Source organism: Rhyacophila brunnea, unplaced genomic scaffold (genome assembly GCF_057557595.1).
Source record: "Rhyacophila brunnea isolate RB1 unplaced genomic scaffold, BYU_Rbru_1.0 scaffold_21, whole genome shotgun sequence".
Lineage (NCBI taxonomy): Eukaryota > Metazoa > Arthropoda > Insecta > Trichoptera > Rhyacophilidae > Rhyacophila > Rhyacophila brunnea.
Window position 1 is genome coordinate 32,480,641 of NW_028232871.1, and position 22,607 is coordinate 32,503,247.

Genomic DNA, 22,607 nt, shown 5'->3' on the forward strand with positions numbered 1-22,607 from the left:
CATTTATCGTGGGGTTACAGTTAATCGTTAGTGTGTCCATAATATTTTAAGTGCCCATCTGAGGGGTACACTAGTGAAACACAACAATTTACAAGTATAGTATTCGAGCAAGTGTTTTCATAACAAACATCATACGTATATTATTATACAAATATTTATGATTACCTATTTCGAAACATACAATAACTATGTCCAGAAATTTCAGAAGTTATTTGTATTCTTAGTTCAATGAACACAAATAAGAGTATGAATCACAAAGTGTGCATTATTTTTTCTCCACAGCCTACCTCTACTATTATGGTTTTCGTAGGCAGTGACGATGGGTGGGTGTACGCTGTTAATACCTAACCGAATTTTTTTTAATTTTTTTTAAACGGTACATGTTCAAACACGCGCGTCAATATCATTTTACTCCCTACTTCAAATATAGTTTGTTAATTTATGGCTACGGTCGTATGTTGTAGATTAACCACTGGGGAATGACAAAAGAAATGGCGTATTTCAAAAAAACACTACCTTATTCTTAGGTCAATAATTATTATAAAGCAATCATTATTCATAAGATGTTTATCACACTTGAATGGTCAAAGACATAGCTTATAATAAATATCTTTAGAATCATCTTCAAATGTGTTAATCTTGCCGATTTTTTGAATAATAAAATGCCTAATTCTTGTCAAATTTGGGATCACAGAGATTATCAATATAATTTTTTATCGTAAATGTTTTACAAAAATTATCTCGTAATAAATTATACTAATGGTTTTATAAATGCGTTTAAAAATTAATAAATGTAAAAAATCTTAACACCACTGCACAATTATGTACCGAAATATGACTATATTCTAAAACATTAGAGCGAGAGGTTTAAAAGAATACTATTTTATGTAACAAAAATACTTTATGCAGTCATCAAATGTTTCAAATAACTATAAAGGATAATAAGGCTTCAAAATTATATAAATAGATTATCTACAACGTTTAAGGAGTGTCCAGGATCATGGTTTGAAAATACAATAAAAACTCAATTTTGACCTACGACGAGCACGTGGGCCGTTAATGTCATACATTTGGATATTTATAGATAAACGAATATTTTTTTACTATTATCTACTATAGCTTGCATTAGGCAGGATTTATTTGAATTTTAAAAACTAACAAACACTATCTATACGTCATTGTAGTCTTCGTTCAATGAAAACAAATACGTACCGCTGACAAAGTTTAGTGTGCACTGTTCATGTCGGATCTTAACAGCCTACCTCTACCCGTCGCCACTGGCTTTAGGCAGGGTTTAATAAAATGTTAAAAACTAACTAATGCCATCTGCAATTTGTATTATTCGTTCAATGAAATCAAATAATCATGACTGATGACGTTTAGTAAGTAACATTTCTGTCGAATCTCCCCAGCCTACGTCCACCCTTCGCCGCTGATATGAAGGACACACTTAATTACTATAACAATATATATATATTCATATTTTAACATGTAAGTATGTACAAAGTTATTTAAGTATATTATATTTATTATTGATATAATTTTAATAAATGCATAATGCGCCTCGTAAAATTTGCGCAGTCGTTGGAAATATTAAATGTTATAATTATTTCCAATGTATAATTATATTTTAAATGATGATAATGAACAGAGTTGAGGAATATTTTTACTTTGGATAACCACACTCCGTTAGGTTCAACCAAATAAGACCGAATTCTATAAAATTCAATTAGATACAATTTCAAAGTGTAGATTATTTAAAAAAAAAAAAAAAAAAACTAGGTATGTACGCAACTTTCCCACCCCTGATCTAACCTACCGTTAGTAGAAGTAGGTATACTTTTCACAACAAACTACAGTATAAAATAAATGCCTCGCAAGTTTATGGACCCAGGGGAAACGATGGGGCGACCTAGGGGGGGGGGGGGGAGCATGAGGCATTGATTGGCAAAGTTGTAGTACAACATCAGGCTAATCCTACTCATTTGTCATTAATTTTAATTTCACCGATTTGATTATGTATATACTTATGGAGAGTTTTGATTTTTATTGCCTACTAAATTTTAATAAATAATTTTCAAAATTCAGTAGTTACCTACTTAGTAGGTATGTTGCTATATAATATCTAACACAGTTTTTTGAAATTATATAATTACATAACATGTTATAAACATGTTGGTGATAAGTACACGAAAATACGTGAAATAGGTAATATTTACTTATTAAGAATTACCAATTTTCATAAAAAGATTAAGAACCTATGTATATTATATAACTTTCAATTTATCATGTGTGAATAATATGGGAAAAATCTATTTTTACAACGTTTTTATTAGCTCGTATTCTTGTTTGTCCGGTGGTTGTTTGTCCAGTACAAATCTTGCAATCGTTTTTTAACTAACTTCTCGACTAGCTAGACATTTGACACTTTTGGAATATATCAAAACACGATGCCAATGCATTCTTTTAATACTTTTAGCCATCTTTAAGCAGTATTGAATTCATTTTCAGTTAATTCTGATTTATTCTGACTATTATTGGTTGCTAAGAGGGTGGTCCTAGCAACTAAATTATTATTATATACGTGCGTTGCTATGGAAATCAAAATGAACTGTCAAAATGACATTACAGTATTCTATATTTGTTTGTTTGTTTTTTATTTACTTCATATCAAGTACAAGTTTGAGCATATTGAGCATAATGATTCAACAGAAAATTTAAAAACGTTGTATATAAAAAGTTCTTTTTATCTTGTAATTATTTTAAACAGCAACAATTTTGATCACATAAGTCGTAAAGCGTCATTGACATATTAGTGACCTACCTATAGTTTTGGTCAAATGTCATCAACTCATATGCATAGGGATTGTAATCAGGCGCGCACACAGAAAAATGATTTGGGGAGGCGTCCATTAAAAAAAAACACATTTTTCATTGATAATGCGGCGGTAGGGGGCGGGGCTATCAAAATATAGCCAGTGCCACTGACTTCCATATATTTTATACTTAGATTCTAGTCGATACAATTGCGGAATTTCGCACTTTTACGTGTACAATCTCCATACTCAGACACTCCCCATACACACACAGAAATTTGCACAGAAACACAGCACCTGGCCTGCAACTATGACTAAGGGTGCTTACTTACGAGCTATTGCGGACCTGTCACATCCACAAGTGGCTATAGAATACGCGTCATAATCATTAGAATCATTCGTGTCCGCTTGTGTTATCCGCGCTGCCTTGTCTTTTAGTATCGGAATATTAAAGCAAGCATTGGATAGCTAAGATAGTGTGTAAGATTGCGTGTTGTATTATTTTCGATTTTTTGGGGCTGTTCGAACTCAAAACTCCCCTTCGTGTGCGCGCCTGGTCGCAATTAGGTATAAGTTAGTTTTACATAACATCGCCATTCTTTGCATTGGACCCCAATTAAGTCCTCAGTAGAGTATTTATACGCTTCATAACTATGCACTCCGGTTCTAGGATGAAAATTATGTACCTAAGTGATATATTCTAAAAATACCCTTTTTACATTATATTATCCATTTATTTAATTATTACTACCTACCGATATATTATTTTAATACAAGTGAATATCATTCTGATCTAGTGTTATGCGAGGTAATCAGGCAAAGAGGCGTAGGTATTAGTGTAGTAAAAAGTACAAAAAAAGTGCAAACTTATAAAATGTATAGGTATTATAATTATTGAATAAAGTAAAAATCATATACCTACGTATGATACCTTTGTATTAATTTTCTAACAGCATTCTTTCATTCACTCGTCGCCCATTGACCTCTTCTTGTGATCTCTACCGTTATGAATACGCTGTTGGGTAAATCTAAAAGAAAGCTACTTACCCACGTTTCTATAATAATAATACTTGCATAGATAGTAAAATCGAATGTTTGCTTTACCATTTTTTTAAACACGATTTTGTCTGTTTTTCAAAGGTACTTTTAAAAAAACCTTGGAAACAATATCCATATTATATTTTTTTTATATATATATTTATATAGTTGTAAGGTACGAGTGTATGTAGGTACATTGTACACGAAGTGTCTAAAAACGCTAGATTTAACTTGTGAATTTTGCAAGCTAGATGTTTATTAAAAAATGTTTGATATGGCAATAAAAATGCTAAGTTGGAAACGATGTAGAGAATACTCCCTCCAACCTCGTGCTGGGAACATTGCAAGAAATTCTCAATACCTACTTCAGTTGTTCGGATGTAAAGCGAAAAAGTTTGAAAACCACTGTATTAGTTTATTGTGTTATCGTGGAATGCGTGCGAAATGCAATATGATCGAATTGTTATGCATGGCTTTTGCAACAATCCGCTTTGGATGCGCTCGATGAGTGTTGCCATTAATCAAAATAGTAATTAACCGACTGGTTTGCAACAGTAAATATTTATAGTACTTCCTGATTTACGAAGGTTTTTAGCAATTCGACCAGTCGAAAAGAGCCTTGAAAGTCGAACTATTAACTCAGTAACGTAACAAGGAATTAAAAACCGTCTCACAAAAATATTACAATTTTAATTTAACTTTTACAAATTACTATATTATAGTAGATGCACTAGAAATTGGCTGTATAAAGTCAAATTATTTCAGTCTTTCAATTATAAATTTATTGATAACGATATGCTTATGTTTATATTTAAAAACAATGAATAAAATAAAAAATAAAAAACTACTATCGACAGTTATTTTAACTAATATGTTAATTGAAATATTTAATCGGTACAAATCTTAATAAACGAACAGTGGAATACATATTAAATATAAGTGGTTTTTATATTTTCATTAGGTAATACATACAACATACCTACAATGTCTTTTCACTAAAGAAAACATAGTTAAAAGACTGACCGTAGGTACTGCCTCTACCAGGGAATTTCTTACCTCTACTCATATAAGGAAAATGTAAATTTAATGGTGAATAACGCGAAAAATAGTAAAAACCAATGAGGCAGACAATACGTCATCTGATAGACGTCGCCAGGTTGATGAAATGGCAATGAGCCGGAATGTCGCTCGATTAATGGACATCTTGACAAATGCGGTAGTACATAACGGGTACTAAATAACCACAATATGCATGTCCTCAACCCCACTGATTTTTTTTAAAGGATTACGTCACCAATGAGAAGGTTTTGAGCCGGGGAGCTGTCATCAACCCCGAAAAAACTGCGTATTTTGGCAATACTTCAACGATGAGAAGCATGATTTACTCATAGGTACGCACAATGCAGGGAAAGATAGAGACAGCATGCATAAGTAGAATCGGAAATCGCTTCGAATGTTGCTATATTCCACGTACGTGAGAATGAGATAATATGTTTTTTTTTTTTTTTATTTTTTTTTTATTAAAAAGAGTATAATATGTGAGCGTTGTTTTATGAATTCTTAAAATAGGGTCCACTTCTCAGCTCATTCGGTGTGCTTCCATGCTTTACTTATAATATATAATTTTTGTACCTTTTACTTTACTTTTCATACTGTTTTTTTATACTGCATAATATATTATATTTATTTCTTCGTTACACTATTTAATACTATTTCTTTGTTTTTAAATGTCATAATGTGAACGTCTTAAATTTATAATTTGTAATGTTCACCGTAGGTATGCAAAGAAATGATTTTGAATTGAATTTAAAAGAGAATTTCTTTGTAATACATCCTCCGTAAGTGTCTCAATGTCCAATTTGTTCTGATACGGCTTACTCATTTTTATTCGTCAATAATTCGACTGTAGAAATGAAAAGGGACGTAACCCTCAGTTTTTTCAAAATAGACTTTATTCTGTAATAACACTGTACACGACTAAATACACGCTGTGTCCAAAGGATACAAGCTGCAAATGCCGATTTATTATATAATTTTTTGCTGGAATTTTTTTAAAAAGATGGAAGTGAAGTGGTAAAAACGACTTAACCGACATATTTGTTGGTTTTTCTTTAATTAACTTAATAATTAATATCAGATTAGGGATATAAAAACCAAATTATTAATTAGCATCCACTTCACAATTTACTGTCTATTTTGTATTTTTACTTTGAGCAAAAACCATAGGTAACAAAAACGTTTTTGTGCCTCCTGTAAAATTTGATTTATGTGCGTTACGTCGTTTTTTCTTTCTAAAGTCGAATTATTCTATAGATAAGACGGCGATAATAAATTGTTGTTATTTATTATGAATTTCCATAAAATGTTTTGATAAATATTTAGAACACGAGACGCCACTGATTATTATACATGCAACTGCCTATATACATATTATTATGTAAGTACGAATTTCATTAATTTGATATACTTAATTATCATTATGTTCATCTAATTAGCGGAATTTTGCGAATACTACGGTTTTCGACACATGCTAAATAAAATTAATATAACAATTAACACTGCAAGAGTGCAAGCTTGCTAATTAGATAGCCTAGCTAAGTAAGTTGTTAATTGAATATTGTTTTAGACCATTTTCATCGGCATCATGAGCCGAGGCATTGCCAACTCAAGTAGAAAGCCGATACATTCACAACGACTGGTCCTACTTTTTCCGCCCCTCCCGTTGTTGTCTATGGATGACCTGTCATTGTTCTATAGAGTGCTCATACTGACGCATCCGTCGTGTTCACACAGGGAATGGTTTGATTTGGATATATGAGTTACATGATAAATAATACACTAGTATTAACACATCTTCTACAAATGTAATGCAGAGACAGATCAATGCTACATATTTTTTGGAAATCGATAATACCACCGGTTTTTGTGTGAAGGACTAGTCTGACTTTGGCAGCTGATGAATAACAGGAATGTATATTATTAACACTGATAGTTGTATATTTGATTTGAATTATATTTATAATTTAATTTGAAACGAGAAAGGGCGAATCAATATGTCAAGCAACTGGGATCTGATTTTGACAGCTGAACAGTGGACCACTCGTTGCTTGTGTAAAAAGATATGCTCAGGCTTTATTAATCTAAAGATGGCCCTGGCCGAGGTCGATCCACTGCTGGATCCATCACCTTCACAGCACACATTTGATTTAAAATCGTTGAAAAAAGATTATTGTTTTTATTACTTAATTCAACAATATCTGGAGTACAGTACTGTCAATAATTGTCATCAAAATTAGCCGGGATAATTATTGAGGTTCTACTGTGTGACACGTTCATAGCTAGTTATATTAATTATTATAATCGTATTAATACACACGAAAATTGCCGGAAAATGTGCTGTAAGGGTGTGCGCCATTCAAAATTACAAATAAGTACTTAAGTAGTTTCATAAATTTAATATTGTTCTAATGCACACAACCAGCTCTCAGCCAGGCATTGGTTAAACCAGGGGAGGGCAAACTGCAGCCCGCGGGCCGCATGTGGCCCGCCGGGTATTTTATCGCGGCCCGCCATCGATAATTGTACTTGTGATTACGAATAACTTTTTTATAATTTTTAAAAAAATATTGATAATAGATCATAATTTGAAGAATTTTGTTGTTTCGTAAATGTATTATCTCAGTACGTATTCCTTGCGTCTCGTCTCACACTATGTAACCACGATTTTCTGCGTTGAACATCGATTTCAATAGATATTGATAGTGTACCGACAGAGTTACAACTTGAGATTATTAATCTGCAGTGTGACACTGATTTAAGAGAATTGCATCGTCGTGAAGAAATCTCCAAATTTTGCAATGCCCTTAATTCAGACAAATTCGACCAACTTAAAGAGTAGGTATGCAAGAAAAATGTTCGTTATTTTTGGATCAACCTATATATGTGAACAAACATTTTCGATCATGAACCTCAATAAAAAATCTTTACGATCAAATATCTCCGATGCCCATTTACTAGCAGTTTTGAGAATATCAACTACAAAATTAACATCTAAATTTTAAAAAATGTTAAAAAATGTTCAACAGTTTCATTCTTCTCATTAATTTTTTTGTAATGTTTATTTTTCGTGATAATAAATAATGTATATCTAAAAATGGTATTTTACTTGCGGCCCGCCGCTCATTTTGAATTCTTGAATTTGGCCCTCCATCCAAAAAGTTTGCCCGCCCCTGGGTTAAACATTAAACAAACCGTTCAGTAAATCCGCTGCTAACCGAATAAACCACTACTATTGACATTGGTTTTCGTTTAATTTACTCCTACGTACTGTTTCGGTGAACATTAAATTGGTTGTCACTGCAAATTTGGTACCTAAACCAACCGTATCGAATTGGCGGCAGCGCGGTGCCGAAATAAACAATGCACTTTAAAAATGAAAATTCACAACAACCGACAAAAAAAGAAAAATCTACGCGAAATCAAAATGACGTCGTGCGTGGTTAAACAATCACATTTCGTTAAATCGTTGAAGCAGTAATTTATTTTAATAAAAATAATACTGCACGGTCGATTGAGAATGGACGCTGAAAGAATCTATCTTACCTTTGAATAAATTTTAATATTTTGATTACTACTTCACAGAAGAAATTCGGTCTAATCTTTCTTACAGCGTCCAAACAAAGATGTTGAAGAAAGTCTTCTTGTATGGAGATGAAACTTAAAAGTACTGTTCTATAATAAATTCCCACTACGTAATAGCGCGGTATACGAAGACAGTACCTCGTTAGTACAACACGCACTTTTTAGATGGTGGCGCTATTGCATCGGTTTTAGTTTAGTTCCAGAAACAGCCATAGTGACGTATACGTCTCGATATAGCAGTCGAAGTCTATGAAAGCGAAGCAAATAAAATAAACAGATCCCTGGGACCTCTAAGTCACCCTCCAAAATGGTAAACATAAAACTGGAAACATTGAAACCCACTAATATCTACTAATCATACGAAAGTGTTAACTTCGAAAGCAGTGCTAGTCAGTGTTGCTAACTGTCGTTGACAAAACCATGCCAGACGGGGTACGAAAAGAAGCTATTTAGCAGGAAAAAACGCTAGATTTTGAGAAAATAAAATTAATTTTTATTAAACGCCTTTTCTAGCAGATAGAAAAAACGCGAAAAAATTGAAAAAATGGGGTAGCTAAAGACGTGTAAAAATTACACCACATTTTCCCGGAAACTCATTTCAAAATTGACAAAAAGAAATTAATTTATCCAACAACCTACGATAAGTAATAATTAGGTAATACCAGAGAGTGGAATCTCCGATAATCGTCATTCCGATGCCACATGCCTAAGCACACATTAAATAATTATAATATCTAATACCAATATACAGTGACGTCCCTAGATAAAATGCCGCCCCTAGCCAGCGCCAAAATGCCACCTCATTTTTTATACAGTATTTGTATCATCCTTTCATGAGTCCAATATCTAATAAATGCATTGTATGGATACATTACTAACAAAATATCAGACTAATTATTCGCAAATCTGCACGTGTCGTTTCTGGTCACCAAGGACGTCGAAGGGCAATAGAAGTAAACTAGATATCGCACACCCGATAAAACCAGTAAGCTGATTTTTTTGATGGAAAGATATTTTCGTTGTTACTAAGTTTATATAACTATTTCTATATATTCCAAATGATTCTCCTCGATTTGCCGCCCTTCGAGTAACTGCCGCCCCCAAGCAACGCTCAATCTGCCTACCCCCACGGGACGTCACTGCCAATATATCAGTATAATGTCAAGAATAGTCATATTATTTCATTGTGTTGTTTTAAGTACCGACCTACCTTCATTAAATATCTGAATAAATAAACTAAAAATCTAGCTTATTTTTAGCACATTAAAAGCTGTTGAAAGCATCAAAAAATAATAAAAACGCCATAAGCTAGATGCATTTTTTGCAAGCTAGGTGCCTATCGAAAAATGCTAGATCTGACAAGAAATACGCTAAGTTGGCAACGCTGGTGCGAGTTATGTACTTATGGTAGTTATTACTGATAAACTCTGAATTTTTAATAAATTATAGTGATTTTTTATAGTATTAATAAGTGATATAGTTACTCACCCAGCCGCATGTCACTTCTTCGCTTCACCCTTAGCTTTATCATACACGATTGGATGCACTGAAAGAAGAAGAAAATTTTATAAATCATTTTATAATAACATACAGGGCTCGAAATGGACTGGTTCGAACCAGAGCGCCGTTCCGGTTCGTGAAATCGGTGAAATTATCGCTCCGAAAAAATAATTTGAACGTCTGAACTAGATAGACAATATATATCAAAAAATCTAACACACTTATTTTTATAAAATACACATAACATTTTATAACTATGTTAATTTCTTTAGAAAATTGTCGAGCGCTCCGGTTCGTTAATTTTTCCATTTCGAGCGCTGCATGGGTTCAATGATTTTGTAAGGTACGTGGAGGCCCGTGTGCTGATTTCTAAACCTTCTACGATAGGACATAAATCCCTTGTGTATATTGTATACACACATCAAAACTATAAAATGTGTATTTCAATGATTTTTATACCTATCTACTGAAAAACCTCAGATTGCGAACGCATATACATATTAAGTTTTTAAAACCTTTTTCATGAAGCAATTGGAGTATGGGTATTAAGTTTATTACACGTTTAATGTTAGGTAAATAAAAGTTATGACATTTTTAGCTTCACCTTGTAGGCAACAGATGAAATAAATATTTTTCCAAATAATGTCAACCGTGTACCCTTTCGAATCAACATAATGAATCGGAATAAAACAAACATTAATTATTATTACTCCTTTGAAACGATAGTATTATTAATTGAATTAGTGAAGAAATTCATTTTAAAATTAGTATACAATATATTCACATAGGTTTATACACAGTGAAGTCCCTAGATGTGCCGTTTCAATGTATGGCTTAACGCCTGAATATATGCAATATAGCGTACATAATGTAAGTATTATTGCATAAAACACGATAATCGTAAATATTTTACAATCCCATTCATAATTACTATATTGTGTCGTCATAGATCAGTGTCAGATGTTTTATAGCACTGCTTTTGTTCTAGCTACTAGATATTTAATAGGCCAATAAACTCAATTCACAAATCAAATCCAGACAAATACCATATTCACTAATATGTAATAAATGTGATATTTTGACATAAGTATCGTTTTATTGTCATGTCTAGTTATAAGTTTTCTCTATTATACAGAAAAGATTTTTGACTAATTCATAGTTATAATGTTTAAATACATATTTATATTTAAAAAATCAACGATTTTTATTTTTTTTTAAATATGTAAATGTCTATAACTTGAAATCATTCACAATATTGCTCTAAATTTAAAAAAATATACTATGTAATTGTAACAATAAGATAGGATGCGTTTTTTTAATTGTAATTTCCTTTGACAACATGTAAATTATCATAAAAATGTCTCAAATTGCAAGCTTCGCATTTTTCCGTTAGGTGCCTCTGTTAGGTGGAGTATTCACCCTAAAATTGATACTATGACGTCTGCTGGGATTGATTATAAAAGTGATAATACTGATAATCGGTGAAGAATTAATGAAATAACAAAAAGAATATTCGATTTTAATTATATGATTAATGATTATACACCCAGCATTGCAGTTACAATCTCACATTATTATTCTATTTACTTCGTAGATAGTAATCATTGCTGGCGCGCACACAAGGGTAGGTTCGAGTTCGGACACCACCCCCAGTAAAGTAAAACTACAAAATAGTTAGATGAATAGAATATCGCTTCTTTCTCTTCATCATCGGTACCTCATGATTGAGGATCGTGACCCGATGATTTATCTACTGAATAGCCTTATCAACGAATTGATCGCCTATTTTGGCATTCTACGACACCCAAGGCAGTGTTCGTAAAACTCATCAATTAGTGCAACCATCAGAGGCATTCAATGTTTGCTTTAATATTCTGACGTAGCATGTCTAAAAGATGTGACAGCGCGGACAACACAAACGGACACTAACCATCCTATAATTAAGACCGTTAGACCACGCTCATTCGATAATCACTCGTGGATGCGACAGTTCGTAATAATTCATAGATGTAGGTTAGTCTGGGTATGGGAAATGTACTTGGAAATGAGACTTATAATAAACTGAAAATCACTTTAACGATTTTCATAGGGAAGTCATAGACTGCTCAACAATGAAGAAGGTTACTTCAGCATCTCAATTGTTTACTGTATTCACTGTGACACGCAGTGTTGCCATCTTTTTTCTATGCTGATTATAGGACAACGGCATAAAAATTATAGTATTTCTGAAAAATATATAGTACAGGAACATTTTCCGTCTTGAATCCTTTAAAATTATAGTATTTTGGTATATTTGGCGTAAAATTATAGTATTTTACATTTTTCGTGGAATTAAAATTATAGTATTGTACTATAATTATAGTACGGTTGGCATCACTGGTGACACGTCATGTTATATTCGTTTGTACAAAATACTTCACGTGTTCTGTGTTTACAGCATCAATTATTAAAAAGTACGATAATAATCACATTATCCAGCTTTAAACCTAGAACTTACTATACCTACTTATAGGTAGTATCTATGTCATTTTTATTTTTACGTTACCTTATAAATTTAGAATAAATGCAAAAAATTGGGACTAAAATGTAAGATGGCAACCCAATCATCTTACCAACAAATTAATCTTATAAACGTTTGAACCCCAGAATACATCCAAGAATTACGTTTATACCTATATGTGACCAAATATTAAAATATTATTAAAGCATTTTGCAAAATTATTCATTTTTCCTGGAACACGTCCACTTTATGGTCAGCCATAAAAAATTGCAAACAGTTTCCTTTGCATTAAAAGTCTAACATATTAAATGTCACTATTCGCTTTTATAATAATCAGACAAGCCCATAAAACTATCATACACGTATTATTTCAATTCACGAAAAGCGATACTTGATTTTGAGAATTTATCAGAAAATAAATAATAATATCTAATGTATTCTACATCTAGTCAGTTATATAGGGAATCCAATCCCGAGCCAGAATTTTGATCCCGGGATGCCGAGACTGGTCCCGGGATTGGCATTTTTGCCATAGTTAATATTAAATTTTTATATATACAAATAACATTGATAAAATCGGTCAAAAATAAATCTAGTATAATTATACTATTTAAGTCATTTATTGTTAACATTGTGTACGTTCAATCTTGTAAATACATAGGTTTAATAGAGTAAATAATATTGTAATATAAATAATAATGTGAAAGTAAAACAATCTTATTTATTTATGTAAAGATAACAAATAAAATGCAAATGCAATTTCAATTAAAATAAAAAATAACATATTGTGTTAAGAAAAGTTAATGATTTAAGTAACTAAAACATTATTCTGAATAATATGCCCGAAGTAATCTCCACAATAGCATTTTTTGGTAGTGTGCAATAGTTTACTATAAAAAGATGACAGCTTAGGTGTAAATGGCTGAAACGTCTAAATGTTTCTTAATTTATTTATTCTATTTCTCAAATATTTTATTTCTCAAACATTCTATTTTTCAAAATATTTTTCTGTTATATTTTTGTTTTTATTTTATTTTCCATAAAAAATATAGAAAAATCAATCCTGAAAGTTTCGGATTATGTTTACCAATCCCGGGGTTCATAGGTATCGAAAATAGTTCGGGATCCCGGGATTGGAATCCCTAATTATAATGCAATTTATTCAAAAAAATATACTGGCAAGGGTGTTTTAATTAATTAATAAATGCGTTTCTTAAAACAGGTAATAACATGAAAAATAAATGTTTAAAAGTTCTGTATATTTCCTTAGTTCGTAGACTTGAGAGTGGGTCTACTGTATGGTCCCGCATCATTTGAAGTACGACCTTATGGTGGAGAGAGTTCAAAAGAATTTTTTGAGACTCCTCTACTTGGGCACTATCCATGGTTTTATCCGACGTACTATATCTTTATGTACATACTGTAATCTAAACGCTAGGAGATATCTATATTTGACCATGTATTTTTTTTCGAATTATACGCGGTGTAAATGAGAACTCTGCCTTTACAACTGTCTTAGAAATCAGGAGCATCAGTTGTTTGTACTCCGAGGCCAATTGGAAGGGCAATAATTTTGTTCAACCAAAACGCTTCGAATATTGATAGATTTCACTCACGTGAGATAAGTTTAAGTTTAGGTGGACGCTATTTTATTATTATAACAACGTTTTTCTTAGGTCGTATTCTTATTTGTCCGGTACAAATCTTGCAATTGCAACTTTTAGAATATATCAGAATACGATGCCAATGCATTTTTTTAATACTTTTAGCCATCTTTAAGTAGAATTGAATTAATGCTGTTCAACTTAGCTTTAGAGAAAGCCGTTAGAGAAGCTCTGAAAGCAGAAGGTGGAGTTACCCTGAATGGGTCCCATAAAATATTGGGCTACGCAGATGATTTGGTGGTGCTCGGAGAATCTGAAGAAGAAGTCAGAGATATTTTCACTCCTCTGGAGGACACAGCGAAAAGGTTGAACCTACGAGTAAATGTGGGAAAGACCAAGTATTTGAAAATGACAAGAGGCATTGAACCCACTGGAAACATTGGAATAAGAAACTCCTCGTTCGAGAGAACCTCTCTCTTCAAGTACTTGGGCTCCAACATTACCTCTAAAAATGAAATGTCCCTAGAGCTCTCTGACCGACTGAGAAGTGGAAATGTAGCGTACTTCGCGCTGAGTCGTCTGTTCAGGTCCAAAATGCTGTCCATCAAAACGAAATTCCGGGTGTATAACGTGGTCATCAAACCAATCGTCATGTATGGATGTGAAACGTGGGGTTTAACAGAAAAACAAGAAAAGGCGCTCCAAGTGTTTGAAAACAGAATCCTCCGGAGAATACTTGGACCCGTCAATGAGAACCACCGGTGGCGCATCCGCACAAACGCTGAGCTCTTCGACCGATACCAACCTAGAATCACTAATATTCTGAGGTCAAGAAGGCTCAGATGGGCGGGCCACGTTGTACGATCTGAAAGATCTAGAACTCTCTATAGGATTTACAAAGGCACACCAGCTGGCACTCGACCTCTTGGCCGCCCTCGACGGAGATGGGCGGACAACATTCAAAGGGATGCGGAGAGGCTGGGGATAGTCAACTGGGAAGAGAGAGCGCTGGACAGAGATGCCTGGAGAAACGTTGTGCAGTCGGCCATGGACCTGAACGGCCCCTAGCGCCAGTTTAATAATTAATTCTGTTTTGTATGAAAAGTTATTTCGATACCATTATTGGTTGCTAGGGGGTCCTAGCAACTAAATTATTAAATAATATATACGTGCGTTACTATGGAAATCAATATGAAATGACATTTCATTATTCAGTATTTCCATCTTTTTGATCGTTTAAGCTAGTCAAGTCAAGTTTATATGATTCAACAGAAAATTTAAAAACGTTTTTCTTTTTAATATGTAATTATTAATTATAATTTTTAATTTAATTTAATTTTAGAATGTACACTGAATGAGCTAAGTAAGCTCATTCAGTGTACTTCGATATACCTTGTAATGTTGTTTCTTTTACTTTCTTTATTGCATAATGTAAATACTGTTAAACAGTTCTTTTCTTTTTACCCCATATCAAGTTGTGAACGTCTTAAATTTATAATTTGTAACGTTCGATATATGTTATAATAAATAGTTACATTTGAATTTTAATTCGAACAACCAAGTAATGAGATGTTGTTTTTGAAACAGGTCATCGTTTATCTCTTATGAGTAGAAGTTACTTCAACATTCTTCGAAATATTGAAGCTAAACTCGTAAAGGACGTGATTTTTATGTAAATCTCTCATATAAGAAGTGTACACAGTATTTTATATATATAACCATAATGTGCTTTATGGTATACCCACTATGTGTATGTAAATTAGATTGGTTTCCATGGCAATTTGCATTGTTTTGTTTGTACAGCATGCAACCGTCCTAATCATTGGAGAATTGCCAGAAAGGAGATAAGAAATAGTTTGTGACTGGATTTTTATTTATATTCAACCAAATAGGTAGGTTATATTATATTAAATACTATAGAGCAGTAGCGAATTCATCATTAAAAGGCATTATATCGAAGGCTCAAAAACAAATTTAAAAATATTTTATTTTCTTAAATAATGTCTAGAGGTCGTGATTGAGAAATTGAATCTCGATAAAATAATTTTCCGAAATTTCGAAAATTCTCATTTCTAGACGTATCACAAAGAGATTATCGAGAATTCGAGAAATTGTTAGTACATAGGCGTAAATAACAAAGAGAAAAGTTGAAACGGAAAAATAGTCGCCGACTGCAATCGAAATTTAAAAAAGTCGTCGGCTTAAAAAATTGAGGCATACAAAAATAAAATACATCCAAATTAAATATATTTCAGTTTAAAAAAATCAGCATGGAAAGGAAAATAATCAATAAACCAATCTCGAATTCTCGAAACATCACAATCGGTGTTTTTAATTCGTTTTAATATGTAAAAGAGCTTTATTCCTCGGTTATCAATTATTTATTTTTTTGATTCATTTAAATAATATAATAAAGTGAATCCTGGCGTATATCGTGAGGTTACTGCCAAAAGTTGGTAAGTCTCGAAATCATCTTATGAAGTAGGTAATTGCAATTTGAAGTTTGACATGTCCTCTAAAATCAGGCATAATGCTTGTAAGACTAAATTAAAACAATAAACAAAACATTATAAAAGGATAGGTTCAATACATACCCTTTTATGTCTAGTGAAATTAGTGGTGTCTTTGAGTCAGTTGTTCAAACGAAAATTGATTTGCGTACCGTTTGTTGGAATCGAGATCACAAAAAAGAAAGCAAAGCTGCACATTATGCATAATGATATAGGGAAATATAGGGATAGTCATCATTTTTATTGCATAATGTTTGAGGCTTTCACGGTTGTTTTTCATCGTAGTATATTCGTGGGTTTTCACCGTGTCTCCTTCTTCCTTCTTTACTCGACGTTTCGGGCTCGTTGCAGAGGCCATTATCAAGAGATATCATATCTCTTGATAATGGCCTCTGCAACGAGCCCGAAACGTCGAGTAAAGAAGGAAGAAGGAGACACGGTGAAAACCCAAGAATATACTACGATTTTTATTGCAGCTTCCCTTAATTATACGTCATAAAAATATTTTTCGTTCAGTCAAATTAACCGTTTCGCTAACGAATGCAGATATTAATAACCGGTTCGTATAAAAATACATCACTTAAGTTGTGATATTACAGTGGAGGTTGGTTATATTATCGCTTTCTCACCTCGTGTATATGCCTGATGACATCCGCCCTGGACATGTCTTCGAGTTTTGTCTCGTTGACGTCCAGGATCTCGTCCGCCACCTCCAGGTTGTCTTTCTCCGCCGGGGACCCTGGAAGAAGTAGAATAAACAATGTCAATCATCGGGTAAGTATAACTAATATGTATTCAAACAAAGTAGGTGGTACGGATATGGGGCGGCTGTCGTACTGCAGGGCTCAATTCCCGGTGATGACACAATATATTTATGTGATTTTCTCAAAGCCTAGGCCCTAGGTGATTGTTCATTATTAACAACCACCGTGTACGATAAACCAAGGGCATGGTTAATAACATGTAAGTAGGTAGTACAATCCTACCAATATCATTGTCATTGGTTATGACGATCTGCTCGTTTTGTTCGCTGTCTTGGCGAAAATGTGTATCTTCCAAGCGGGATTAAAACGAACTGGTAATACTTTATTACTTTTTTATTAAGATTGTGTAAATATTACTATGTTTACTATTATTTATACTATTAAAATAAGCATATTTTGTTAAGTTTTGTGAAGTACATTTCGTCGTAGCTTGCTAAGATTGCCGTATAGGATTGAGATCAAAAAATAACGCGTTGTTCGTGGACGAGTGCAACAGTAATGCTCCAATTTTATTAGATTAAATTTCTAATTTACCACCTATTTTCTTAAATCTTTCCCTTATATTCCGGTCGTTTTTATTACGTAAGTTTTATTTAGACATAAATTTGATCTCAATACTATACGGTCATATATTTCACGTTGAACGGCCAACTGAGAACGTATAAACTTCCGGATACGAATCTTTCCATTCGAGTTTTCAATTGACTCACGATTTAAAAAAAAAAAATTTACGATCAAACGGTGAAATTCGCAGTATATTAAGATAGAAATACATGTTGTGTATTCGAATTAAATCTAGTATTGAAGCAAATCATTTTCTCAACAACACGAGTTGTCCAATTTTCCGCTAAATGATACGCGCGCCGCAAAGGAAGAAGGGTACGTGGTAAGAAAATCGCGGCAATAAAGTTTTAAATTGTCTTCTTGAGAGGAGAACTTTTTTGAAGCTAAATGGCGGTAGAGGCATAAACAGTTAGGGGTTGTTATTCGGTTTTATGTACAATGAAAAAAAAAAGTTTGGCATTAATCTTTTCGATTAGAAAAATGTGATTTTTATGAAATAACACCTAGTAATACAATCATTGCATAGTTAGATTTTAGTATCAAGTACGTAGTTCATACTTTAGCGGGTTTTGTTTTGGATCGTGGTTTAGTTTATCAGTATTTATCTAAAAACAACATATACCTATTCCATTTAGTCTATACTTAAAACCAGCGTTCGAAGTTGACTAAGGAAATAGACAGCTCCGATTCTAAAATTAAAAATTACCTTCCATTGCGGTTCAAGAATAATCAAAAAAAATGAATTCAGGAACTGTGAATATAGTAGTGTATGTTAATGCTAAAGAGCTAAAGTAACTATCAAATCTTATCAGTACAAATTAGTGACGGTACTTGCGCTAGACAGACCATGCACTGCCCATGGGCGACAGATAAATGAAGAAAAACAAATAAGTAATACAATTATTTTTGAGAGTAGGTTATCGTAAAAGTAGGATTTTTTCAAACTCTACCTGCTTTAATTCACTTATTTATATTGTATACATGTCAAAAGTATACAGATTGTTATTGAATCTGTTTGTCCAATATAATTATTTATAAAACAAACTTCATTATTTTCGGAAAGTTATCGACCGCTCCGTTTCGTAAAATTTTGAATTTCGACCACTGCTTAGAACTTTTGTAATGAGAAATGACTTTAATAATTGCTTTATTTGAATTAGGTGCGTGGAGGCCCCCTCTGCGAAAATGATGCCTTTGCCATAAAATGGCATACCTAGATAGGCTGAAGATTTTTTCATCGTCTATGGGAATAACGTAGAGGAAATGTGTTCAAGTCATTATATTGTATTGTAGCCCAGATCTGCTGAAATACAAATAAATATGTATTCCCCCCCCCTTTTTGATATATGTTCTTATTTAAATTTGGCGCCCCCTAAATCTCGTATCACTCGGGTCGTTTTAGTCCTAGTCCGATCCCAAAGGACACTACAAGACCCCAGAATCACCCTGAAACCCACGTCATCGATAAACCCGTCAAGCTCACTGGAAATGCGGACATAGAATAACTAGGGCTAAGGGAGGCCTTTATCCAACAGTGGATCAACTCAGACTGATGATAATGTTAGTATATAGCATTCCATCGAGACTAAATTTACAGTTAGGTTCAGTTAGGCTAGGTTAGGCTTAAAAAACATATAGAAACTGTCGGTCAGTTGTCAGCAACTAGGTTGACAGCAACCACGAGACAGAAGAAAGAAAATCAGTATTTACACACATGGTTGGGGCGGGGCTACGAGTTACTGGCAATCATGGTTACCGGAACCAGTCGAAACTGTGCGCAAGGGGCCTAAGTGAGTTCTAAAATTGTGCAGTTTTAAATATCAGTAGTCATGTGTCATACTTGTCATTTCTTTTGTACGAAATTTTAGATTATCTAGGTTTCGGCATATTAATTTTATCCGTAGAATATAAATGCGGATACGATATTTTTAGTTACGATAACTATCAACGTGTAAATTTGTGTAGACGTTGATGCATACAAAGAAACAGGCATAATAAATCGTACCACATCCTCTACGCCGTAGCCCCTCTACGTCAAACCAGCATACTGTCATTATAAATAACGTCAGTTGTTTATAGAGGTCAGAAATGCAATAAATTCTGCTGTTCTTCCATTACGTTGTACGCACTACATCATTCTATTGTATTATTATTTATAATAATAATTAATTTTCTTATATATACGAGCAGTCTTAAACGAATAAGTCAAAAAAACTTATTTCCGGAGAAAAACTAAATATTGTATACATTAAGTATATTATCGTTGTTTCAAAACCATTATAATTATAGGAGTTTTAACACGTAAACGCCAGTTTAATCTATACAGTCTAAATTAGGTACTTAAAATAACATTTTGAATAAAAATTAAAGCAATCAGCAAATAATTAGGTACTATTTTAAAACTATTTTTTAATTAACTATTTCTTTTATTCAACGAATAATTCACAAGATTTAAGAATGTAATATTCTAATTATTGAACATACATAATTTTGAAAACACTTCTGAGAAAATCTCGAGAGATGCAGGTTCGATTCCTGCTGGGTTTCCTACTTCTTTCAAAAAAAGATTTTTTCTATTCGATTTCGTCATAATATATTTTCTCAGAAGTGTTTTCAAAATTATGTACTCGTATGTTTAAAACTTTTGTTCAAAATAGTTACTGAAGTCATTAAAGATATAAAAATAGGTAAATGTATATAAGATAGTTTCCTGTTATGAACGCGTTATACTCAATTTTGACATGATCTATAAATCAGGGGTTCCCTACATTTTAGAGTACCAATATTATAATAGCCAAGTAATTTGCGACCCCTCGTTTTAATAGTGTAAAAAAACACAAAAAACAATTACAAAATACAATTTTACATGACGTGGATTATCAATCACCATATTTTTATTCAGTTTTTTAGTTTATGTTCATAATATTCAGTGACGTCCCGTGGGAGTAGGCAGATTGAGCGTCGCTTTGGGGCGGCAGTTACTCGAAGGGCGGCAAATCGAGAAGAATCATTAGATATATAATAGAAATAGGTACCTAAACTTAGTAATAACGGAAATATCTTTCCATTAAAAAAATCATCTCACTGGTTGGAAACAAAATGTATTAACATAAAAGCATTAACAGGACTGTAATTTTTTTGTCGGGTTTGCGATATCTAATTTACTTCCGTTCCATCCTTGGACGTCTCGTCCTTGATGACCAGCAATGACACGTGCAGATTTGCGAATTATATTTGAATTATGGATAGGTACCTAATACTAACCTTATTAATTTATCGACATATTTTTGCCAGATTCTGGTGAGTTTTGAAAGTTGTCAGGTGTGTTTTTAAATGCATCTGAAACTGAGGACTCGCAATATTGTCTATTGAAGTAGAGATGGCATTTAAATTTGATTTAGTATTATATATTTTCTTACTAATGTATCCACACAACACATTTCTTAGATATTGTAGTTAGTAGTTAGGTATATTGTAGGCGGTACTTTGTCCAGGGAGGTCACTGCTAATATTACACTTTTATAGTCAATTAAAGCTATTACAATTTATTGTTTTATTGGCAACCAAAACATTTTGGACACCTGTAGGGATTTTGGTATAAGACTATAAAAGTAAATGCCTTCTTAGAGTGTTACGCAAATACGATAATGTAAATTTCACACAGAATAAAATAATATAATACATAAACGTGAAATATCGTCCGAAAAGGTGACATGGTGAGACCAGTTGAAAATTAATTGTGATATTGAATTTAGTCATAATTATAATAATCAATATTTGTCGGTTGTTGGTAGTAGGCGACTCCCCTTGGTGTAGCGACCCATTGGTTGAGAACCAATCTTCTGGATGGATTTGAGTTGTACAGACCTTCTTTGAGTCTTATAAGACTGAGAGCTGTGGAAAATTTCAAACCTCTTGATATTTTTACTAAACGATTACTAGTCTTATTAAATGTTTAAATTGTAGTATCCGATGGACTATTAACGATTCCTAGTGATATATGTTATGGATTATATAAAACATTTTTTTTTAATTACAAAAACCATGGTCATGTATTTATACAGTAGTTGAGCACTAAACATATGTAAGTATGTTATATTTAATCGTCAAAAAATACATCACTATCCGGTTTGGATCTTAACCGTAAAATCACTAATCAGATAGTTTTGTTTAGTCAATCGTTCAACATAATATTGATTATATTATGATCTGGTTCTAAATACACACTGAAAAAGACTACGTTTATGTATTAAACGCGGGATTCGAACTCGCAACCCCGTGTTTTAAAAGCAGACATTCTGTCGACCACTCCACCAATGCTGGCGCTTAGATTATTTTGTTATTATTAATTACAAAAAAAAACATAATGCGTATTTATTTGCCTTCATTAACTTACTCTATAAATGTAGATAACTGTACACCGTGTACATTACATGATGAAATAGGTTTTTTTTTTAAATACTCGTATATTGTTTTACTTTACAGTGTTTAATTTTAGAGTAAATTTTAATACATTATACTTACCCATTAATCGAAAAAACACAATATATAATATGTAGTACCTACTAATTTCAAATGATTTAATAATGACCAGGACAGGTTTTGTCCACTTTAATATACCAATCTCAATTGAAGCTGTTATGCATTCATTTTGATTGGCTGGATTTTTT

General features: G+C 32.8%; 1 protein-coding gene across 1 annotated transcript in view; it reads right to left on the minus strand.

Annotated features, from left to right (window-relative positions):
* Positions 1-22,607, minus strand: part of sdt (MAGUK p55 family member stardust) — a 299,466-nt gene that overhangs the window by 275,289 nt on the left and 1,570 nt on the right. The window contains exons 2-3 of the mRNA XM_085948727.1: positions 17,239-17,348; positions 9,984-10,041 (exon numbers count right to left, since the gene is read on the minus strand). Of these exons, the coding sequence (XP_085804853.1) occupies positions 9,984-10,041; positions 17,239-17,348 (168 nt within the window). The remainder of the gene's footprint in view (positions 1-9,983; positions 10,042-17,238; positions 17,349-22,607) is intronic.